At 40.3% G+C, this 9,504-nt stretch overlaps 1 protein-coding gene across 1 annotated transcript in view; it reads left to right on the forward strand.

Moving 5' to 3' along the window:
• Positions 1-6,606, forward strand: part of RANBP3 (RAN binding protein 3) — a gene marked incomplete at its 5' end in the record, with an annotated part of 43,427 nt that extends 36,821 nt beyond the window's left edge. The window contains 2 exons of the mRNA XM_009277062.1: positions 1,819-1,999; positions 2,948-6,606. Of these exons, the coding sequence (XP_009275337.1) occupies positions 1,819-1,999; positions 2,948-2,991 (225 nt within the window). The remainder of the gene's footprint in view (positions 1-1,818; positions 2,000-2,947) is intronic.
• Positions 6,607-9,504: the final 2,898 nt, after the last annotated feature.

The raw sequence follows: 9,504 nt of genomic DNA on the forward strand, positions 1-9,504 counted from the left end.
AAAACCTTACTAATTGTGAAGAACTTCCACATAAAAGGCTGCTCTAGGAAGCCAGATTGTCCAAAGCATTGACCATGGTGTCATGGGATCTGTTCCATGCCTATTAAGACTGTAACTGTAGTGTAAGATTAATGCTAGTCATCTTTTGTTATCAAGGGAAATAGATGACGACAGCTTTCTCACGTTACAAGTTCTGGTAGATCTAATTTTTGGTTAAGCTACTACATAGAAATCTATGAAATGTCTATCTACAGCGCGGCTGGATGTATAGGTGCTCACTGGAAGTGAAACACTAAATATCTGTTAAGAACATGGCGTTAGTAGTTACGGGTAACACATTTTAACTTTGATTTTCTTTTAATACAGAGTATTCCAAGCAGTAGCAGGACAGTCAGAGTGATTTCTGTGCTTGCTAAATGGGGAAACAGCAATCCCAATTAGAATTACTAAAACACTTGGGAGATTATGATACAGTCAGCAAGAAAGGTCATTCCCTAATGTCTGCTAAGAGCACTTACAGATTTTTGAGAGGTCTGAACACGTTCTTTGACTTACAGTAGTTCTACACAAGGGGTTGCTAAAGAATTAAGTGTTCTTATGGATCAGAAACTAAAAGAACAGCAACAAGTGGTCAGCTTCCCCTGTGACATTAGGTTTGTAGGACTGGGATCTGGAGTCCCAGAGTGAAACTTAATGACACCGAATATCCATTGATGAAGAAAAAGCAGTGAAATTAATGGATAACTCTTTCTGAGCATTTTTCTAGATTTGACAAGTTTGAGTTAGTCTGTCATCAGGTTATTCACTATTGATTTTAGTATTGAAAAAAGTATCTTGTATGGAATAATTTATTCACTGCAGCTCGTTGTAGGAGACTTTTGCAGATATAGAGGACAGGTTTTAAGTGACAGATGGGGAGGATGGAAACAATTTTTTTAATGAAAGAATCTGAGAAGTGGGATCGTTACCTTACAGTTAACTTGGGGTAATGGTAATAGTTAATATGAGGACTTCATTGATACAGTGAAGACAAAGTTTCATTTTATTCAGAAGGCAGTTGCCTTTTAAATAATGTCCATTAAATACTTAGTTCAATAGGCCTAAAAATTGATTCTTTTGAAGGCATGAAGTCGCCATTAGCCTTGAGTCAGTTCAATAGGCCTAAAAATTGATTCTTTTGAAGGCATGAAGTCGCCATTAGCCTTGAGTGTAAAAAAAAAAAAAAAAAAAAAAAAATTTTTGGACAGGTTGTTACAAATGCTTCCCTCTGAAACAGCTGACCAGTATAAGAGAGTGTAAAAATTTTTTTGAATAATCACTTGCCTGACTGCATGTCCATTCAGTTTTCTCATATCTTATGTTGAAATTCTATGTTGGTGCATCATGAAACAATTAAGTGACTTGATTATGATTAACTAATATGTGAAGTTGAGTGATTGACAAACCTGGAAAAATCTGTGCAAGACAAACTTTTTAATTAAAAAGATCTCTTTAGCGTAAGCTTTTGGGGGGTGTCAGGAAAGCTGTGTGACTATTGGGTGAAGAAGGTTATATAAAATCAGCTGGTACTGGTTATGTTAGCCAGAGAAAGTTGGCACTGAGCAGAGGGGAATATACTCTTGCCATCAGTTTAGTATATCTAGCATCTTGCTGTGTTTACCACAACCCATTCTGACCTAGTTTGAAAAACCCTGTATGAGAAAACTGAAAAGTAGATTGTGAAATTTGGCATGGTTGGTGTGTACTATGTAAGCAGTGTTTTATTCTGTTATAATTCCTTGCACCTTTTTCTTGTTTCTGAATATTAAAAAAATGTAGGCAAGCTCTAAAGATACAGGGCAGTTGTATGCTGCATTACACCATCGGATCTTGGCCTTGCGGAGTAGAGTGGAACAAGAGCAAGAAGTCAAGAATGTAGCACCTGAGCCAGAGGTAACGCAATCAAATGAGGAAGACAGTGATGATGATGTCATTGCACCTTCAGGATCAGTTGGAAGTGGTAAGCAAGAAAGACAAGTTTCCTGTTTTCCATACATTTTTCTCTGTTGTTCTTTAAGGCAGACTGTCCTCTCTATAATTGTATATTATAGATGTACTTCTGGCCTGTTATTTCTCACAGGTGTTTGTGGAATGAGACTTACTGCATGAATTGCCTTTTTGAATGCAACTGTTTCTTGCTACTTCTCCAAGCTGGTAAAAAGGCCCCTGTGCTGCTTCCATCTGAGTTACATGTCACAGTTTAGCAGCGGTTACCTGTGCTTCAATTAGTTCTAGTTTTGTTTACAGGATTTCTAAGGGGTGGTTGTGAGTTTTTCATTTTTTGCCTTCAACTTGGCCAAGGCTTGCATGTAAAACCTGAGATGACTGTCTTGGGCTACTTTCCGCAGGCAGGATCCAGACTGACCCTTGAGTAGAGTGCTGTTTGGCAAGTGGAAGGTTTACAAAGGGGCATGGAAAGAGTGTAATTAATTTTATTGTACATGAGGAGACCATAATTTAAGAAAAGCACTAGTCTTCAGTCTGAGGAAGGCTTCCTGCTGTACTCCTGACCTGGGAGTTGTCTGTGCTTTGCTTTCCTATGGCTTAGAACATCCAACCGTTGACAGAGACCAGTCCTCCATCCTGATTCACTGCAGGGAAAAAAAGAAGGAATGAATATGAACAAAAGCAGTGGGTGGATTGGAGAGGTTGGAAACTGAGCTTTTAGGCTCTGTGACGCTACTGGGATCCCCAAACCGGATTAGTGAAGAACATAAAATTCTGCAGTGGACAGAACTTAATCTGGAGAAGGAAGATGTAAGGCAGGGGGAGGGGAACTCTACAGTTCTCATCTGTCATTGAAATCTTAAATCTGAGACTTCTGTAGGCTTCTCAGGTAGGGTCTCTTATTGCAAGGCAAGAAACAAAAGATATTTTTTATGACAAAGAACTACTTTGTTTGTTTCAGGTCCTAATGATGAAGGTGATGGGCAGAACGTTGGCAGCACATAGCAGATGTGAGCCGATCTGCTTGCAAGGCTGCTATGAACACCATCTTGCAGGCATCTCTGGATACCCCAGGCCAGCTATTATTTCAGGCAGTGTTGAAGGCTCCAGGACTTAAGAACTGTGCATCCCTGTTCTGTTTGTTTGGTTTTTTGGTCTGGATCAGTAGATTCCACACAAAAAAAGCAGACTTGGAAACTACCTGAATGTGGTTTGGGACGTGAAAGCTCATCATATTGATGAGCCAAAAAAAAAAACCAAACATTTCCCCTCTTCCTTGTAATTGAAATGGCACATTACAGCTTGTCACAGCTTTTCATTGGGACCTTTTGACTGTTTCTTCAGTAGTTCATGTCTTGCAGGCCTCCGAGATAGAACTTTGCGACACGGTTCCAACTCGAATTCTGCTTTCATAACCCCTGCTCCCCCTTATGAGTTTCTGCCACCTGCAGGGAAACCGTGTCCTCACCAGTTCCTACGCTCACTGACTGCCCTTTTGGGTTCATTCTCTTTTTGGACTGCAGATGGGGCAGATTATGTTTTTACCTTTTAATCCCAACATAGGTTGTGGACACTGTTGTTCCCTGTCTAGTGGGTTTGTAAACAGAGAAACAAAACATTGTGATTCATCAGAAAAGCTTTTTTAATGCGGTAATAAGACTTTAAAGTCCACAGGACGTTTTGCTAACTCCTTTTCTTTCTTCCCATTTCATTATTATTATTTGGGGATTTATATTGTGGTGATACTTTTTTATTTTAGTTTTTCAATAAGATGCTCTTGTGTGTTGAAAAAGTGGAACTATTGTTTTGTACTGTTCTTTTCTGTTACTATTTAAGGGAGAGCTAAGCCACTATATATAATAGATGTTGCATACAGTTTTTCTTAGAAAATTATATGTTTCTGTGGCTACAATAAAGTGTAGGAGGCATACAGGTTACACCTTCAGAAAAGTTGAGGAAACAGCTGTTAGCCCTTGGAAGAATAAAATAGGCTCATGTAATGAGCTCTGTCAGCCATTAAAATAAATCTGTATAATAAAGCAGCTCTCATTTAATGGCTTGATTCAACAAGTCATTTAAGCACTTGCCTGACTTAACTACATGTGAATAATCTTACTGAAGTCAATGCAACTATTCACGCTTAAAGTTGAGTACATTTTTAAATATCTTGCTGAATTAACGGCCTTAAATAGAAAATTAACTTCTAACCCTTCCTGTCCCTGTTCTGTTTCCTGAAGTCTTGCAGCATGAAGAAAAAGGTGATATTGCCAGCTTTGAATAGTTTGGGCTAAAGGATATTGTATCCTGTTCCACCAAAATAAAAGCAAGAATGTGTTTTCCTGTGTGTAATTCTGAAGTACTCCTACTGTAACCATAACTCACTTTTTGCTTTGGATGTTTTCTAATCATTTGGGCCTTTTGTGTGAAAGTTGAGTTTTATTTTGTTATTAAAACATATAGTATATTCTTGTCCAGCAAAGTTGGAATTGGTAGTCACTAAGAACAGTGACCAGGTCACTTTCCCTATAAATTCCCTGAACTATTCCTTTATAAATAGTTTACTGATAGATAATTTCTCATTTGCTTGCTCTCTCCTGTAGGTTAAGGAGATCTAAAATGCACCATTTAAAAGAAAATTAAAGGGGAAGAAGCATTTAATGTAGCATGAATTGAAAATGAAAACCCAGGTTGTAGCACAAAAGCAACTTTGAAATTATTCAAATAGCAAAACAGTCCTTATTGCCTCTATTTTAATGAAACACTCTTCTTCACTGGGAGTCAAGAACATGTTTACCTGTTGTCTGTTGTTAACCATTGTTGGAGACAAGCTGTTGGGGTGGGGGCGTGCTTTGCTTTTCCTGATAGCCTGTTGAAGAAACATCTTGGATTACTTTTTTGGGGAGTGAAAAGGGCTAATGATTAGCTGTGCCACTGCATTTGTGATTTCTCTGGATTGTCTGCTCATGCCTTTTTGCATTTTGTTTTTTTTTCTCCTTAGGGTTATGGGTGTGTTTAACCATGCACAAACCTATCGATGCACCCCTTCTCATGCAGCTCACTAACAGAAGCATAGCATGTTTCTTAATACCCACCTGCACAATTGTTTCTGCATCACAAGGTCTGGGGAACTTCTGTATTTTCAAATAAATGATCTGCATTTTGGATCTTGGATCCTTTTATGCTGAGATACTCAGATTTAACTACTCTTCAAACAACCTTGCCAGCATAAAGCTGCTTGTTGTCAGCATAAAGAAAATTACAAGGTGTCTCAGTCAGCAGGGCCTACTTGTGGAGAAACAGGTGTTATTTCCTGGTCCCAAACTCCACGGGGTCTATGCAGAGTCTCACTTTGAGGTGCTTTACCTAAAATGAGATTGATGGTGCATGAAGATTCAGAAAAATGGAATAAGCATGCTTGCTTTGATGGGGTTTAGTGGTGGTACACAATCACCTACAGCATTCTAAAAAAATCTGGCAACTACTTACTGATACAAATTTTATTTCAGCTGGAAGCTTTGCATATGTATTTATAGTGAAGAAGAAAATATTAGTGTGAACCACTAAGAATTGGCCATAAACTGAGTTCAGGCCCTGCCCAGCAAGATGTAGTTAGGCCAAAGCAAAACTTATTTCACTCTCTCTGCTTTAAGCCTTAGTAAACTAGTGACAGGTAAAACCAGATAACGTCCATGTGTTTTGAAAGATTTATGTAAGACTGTCATATCAAAATGTATGTGGGAAAGACATTAAAGCTTTTATCAGAAGACAAGCAAACAAAACACCCCAAGCCCTGTGTTGTATTTCCTGTGCTGGGCAATGGCTGTTAGAAGGGAGGTTGATGATGACCAGGTTTGCTGCCTTAAAACAATCTTCCCCTTGCATCACCCTCCTGCTGCATCTTTGCTCTTAGCTCTGTTGTTAACATATGGATGTTGTTAGCAATTACTGTGTATCTTGTTCTGGCTGATGTGGGCACAGCCTTTCAAATTTTCCAGGAGAAAAAAAAAAAAGATACTGAAGAGTGTAATAAAGTTGAGCACATCTGATGGGGAAAATTGTTGCAAGAATGGTGGTGTTACTAAAAAGTAGTAAATCTCTTATCCATAAAATTAAAAATAAGATTACACCCACAGGAAATACATCAAGGTAAGAAAATGTGTAGTTACAACATCTTTCTGTAGTCCAGTTCCCAGTGCATGATGCACTACTTCAGAGAAGACGGGGCAGGGAAAGATCTAAATAAACCAGTCCTCAGCATTCCTCCATGGAAACCAGGCTGGGCAGCTGTCCAAACTGTTAGAAGCCTGCAGGAATAAAAAAACCCTCTACCTTTGTAATTAATGACTCTCCCCCCTGTTCCCCAGTCACTGAGAGATCAATTCCATTGCTTAGGTATTGCTGCCATTAAATGACTCTTCCTAATGCGTCCCATTCTGCAGTTTGACTGGCCTCTTGTTCTCCCAGTGAGTGTAGAAAATGGTTTATTTCCTTTCTAGAAACATGTTACATATTTGAAAATTTACCATGTTTCCCCGTAATCTTCTCTAGTTTTAGGAATTCCAATTATGATAATTGCCATAATTTGTCATGCAAGATTTCATTAAACTGACTTTTCACTGTGCGCTTTTCTCCCCTTGTTCTTTGGTCTTTCTGTGCACTGACTTGCTTAAACTGAACTCTGGAGTCCATTATGCGGCTAGCAGATGAATTCAGACAGAATGTTATAAAGGTATTTTAATTTTATAAAGGTATTTTAATTTTCCAGGGTAATTTTTTCCCCCCTGTGAAGATTAGCACAGAGCAACGGAGGTGCTAAGAGAGAATTGCTAAACTAGACTCTTTAAGTCAATCCTTAAGTCAATTTTAATTCCTATCTCTTAGGTTACGGTACAGGTATCTTGCAAAGAAATGCTCAAAGATAATTTCTGTAAAATAAAAGTCTCTCATTTAAAGATAGTATTCAGAGTTCCCTTTCGACTACCTCATTTCAAGGGCTTAAAGATACGAAAGCTGAATTTGTCATCACGAACATGGGTAATTCAGTTGCTGGAGGTGGGCAGTGAATGCCTTTTCTAAGGATATTTGTGAATTGAATGTGGGGTATGTTTTAAACGAGCCATCCCTGGTCGAATTCTGGTAGCTTACCTTCAGCTTCTAATGAAACCTAGGAAAGGCAAAGTAGTAATGTTGTATTTGATGTCCTCCTCCTGTTCAAGAGACCAGAGGGTATCAGTCAAGCCCCCAGCTGGAGGACATCTGCTGCTGCTAACAGTTACCTGAGCAGGCCATGCAAAGCCTCAGTCCGTGCTAATTGTACACATGGGAAATGCTTTTTATGTTGACCATGGGAAAGTAGCTCACTAATGGTGGTCCATTTTGCAGTCAAGATACAGTTCCTGTTCTGGAGGGTTCGGAGTGCGAGTTTAGATGCAGATAGGAGGTCTGCTGAATAAGGCCATACAAAAAGCTCCCAAAAGAGGGGAGGATAGGGAAATGTTTTGAATGTGACTTGTGGGTGAGTGGTTCTGTCCTCATTTCTTAAAGTAAGTTTCAGAGGTAGAAGGAAACAAAGTTATTTGCAGCTTGTGGTAGGATGGCAAGTCCCTTCCCCCATTTAACAGTTAAGGGAACTAATACACTGTATTAGCTAACTGGTTTGTGGCCATAGTCTACAGTTGACTCCAAATATTTTTATGATTAAGTTAGATGTTTTAAGAGTAATGTTACTTACCTAGATTGATTTTTTTTTTAATGTGTGCCTTTCCCTAGAACTTGCCTGCTTATAGTAAGATAATAGTTACATCTTACTGTAACAGTTGTCTAATGAGCACTAATTGCCTAGGGAAGTGTCTTATAGCATTCAGAAGCCTGAGGACAGGCTTCTGAAAAATAAACCACAGGAGCAGTGTGCCAGTCCCTAAGGTTAACTGTGGTCTGTAGGTAAGGCAAGTTAAGAGCTGCATAAAACCAGGTGATGTGTCTTGCAGCTACAGGCTTTGCACCTGCAGCAAACGAGGAGAGAAATGGGGAAGTCTTGGTCCCACCTCCCTTGTCTGTGGAAGGAGTGGTATGCATCCACTGTGTGTAACACACTCGGGACAGAATAGCTTCTCACAGCTTCCCTATGTTTATATTGGGGAAAGAGCATTTGCACCGTGTGCCACCATGTAGCCATGGGTGTTCTAGGCCTGCTGTCCATAACTGTCACAGAGCCCCCTGTTAGATGTGCTTAGAAAGGACATAGCAGGAGGAATAAAGCTGCCCTATAAACTGCCAGTGAGCACTTGAGTGTTGCAGTTACAAAAACAGCCACCTTAGGGCACAGGGGAAGCAGTACAGTATGGGATATACAGCACTTGATTGTTGCAGTTACAAAAACAGCCACCTTCTTAGGGCACAGGGGAAGCAGTACAGTATGGGATATACAGTATGGGATACATACAGTACTATGGGATACAAGGGACAGCGTGCAACCAGACTCAGCCTCCCTCTGTCATTAATACACCCTGTACCAACTCATTCTAAAACTGACACTTGACAGCCCTGGGACGAAGAGGACTTGTCTGCCCTGCCATGCCTACTGTGCCTGTCACCCCAGCAAGTCTCTGCTGTGCCAAAGCCAGGCGCTGAGTCACAGACCCTCACAGTGCTCTGGTCCCTGGCTGTGCCCCATTCTCCCCTCTGGGCTGGGAAAGCTTAGGCTGTGCTGCTGTCTGGCATCCAGCAGTGTCGTGCTCAGCACCGGTAACAAATGGCTGTTTCTTGGGGTAACCTGGGGAGGAGGAGCTAGCATACACCTCCAGCTGCTTTGAGCTATCCCAGAAAAGGGGTGTGGTGGGGGACTCCAGCTTAATTGGGAAATGCACAAATAAAGTATTCAATAAGCTTTTCATGTAAAGGGGAAAGAGAAGTAGACAGGTGAGAGAAAGCTTGAGCTAAGCGTCAATCCGGTTACAGCCTTCTTCCATTTGGCTGGAGTTATTTCAACGGTGGGGAAAACAGAACTGGAAGAGCTTGGCTTGGAGGGATACCGCTGAGAAAGCATGGTAGCGAGTCATTGAATGTTTTTATTAGCAAACTGAGAACAACTGGAAAAAGAAATGCATACACTGTAGCCTACGATACAGCATGGCCTAAGTGTGTCAAAACATCTTTATTATTTCAGAAGGAAAAAATGGGAGATAAAAGTGTAACAGTATATGGAGACAGCCAGAGAATTAGAATACAGTCCTTGAAAATTTGTAAAAAATAATCGAAGTACTATTTAGTTATAACTGTAGCCCCTACACAAAAACCCAACCCAAACCACCACAAAACAGCCAGCACTGAGAAATTAAAGGATCAGAGCTACCAGAAGTGTATGTTGTTTAGGTTTAGACACAGAGCTGCACCATCTGAAAGCAAGTTAAGAGCCACGGATTGGGCGCGAGCTGACAACATTAAATACAATCACTTTTCTGAAGGATTTCCAAGGGTGCACTCAAGCACCCGCCAGCTGGAGGCAGGACATCCGACCTG

The sequence above is a fragment of the Aptenodytes forsteri genome, unplaced genomic scaffold (genome assembly GCF_000699145.1).
Source record: "Aptenodytes forsteri isolate BGI_AS27 unplaced genomic scaffold, ASM69914v1 Scaffold274, whole genome shotgun sequence".
Taxonomy (NCBI): domain Eukaryota; kingdom Metazoa; phylum Chordata; class Aves; order Sphenisciformes; family Spheniscidae; genus Aptenodytes; species Aptenodytes forsteri.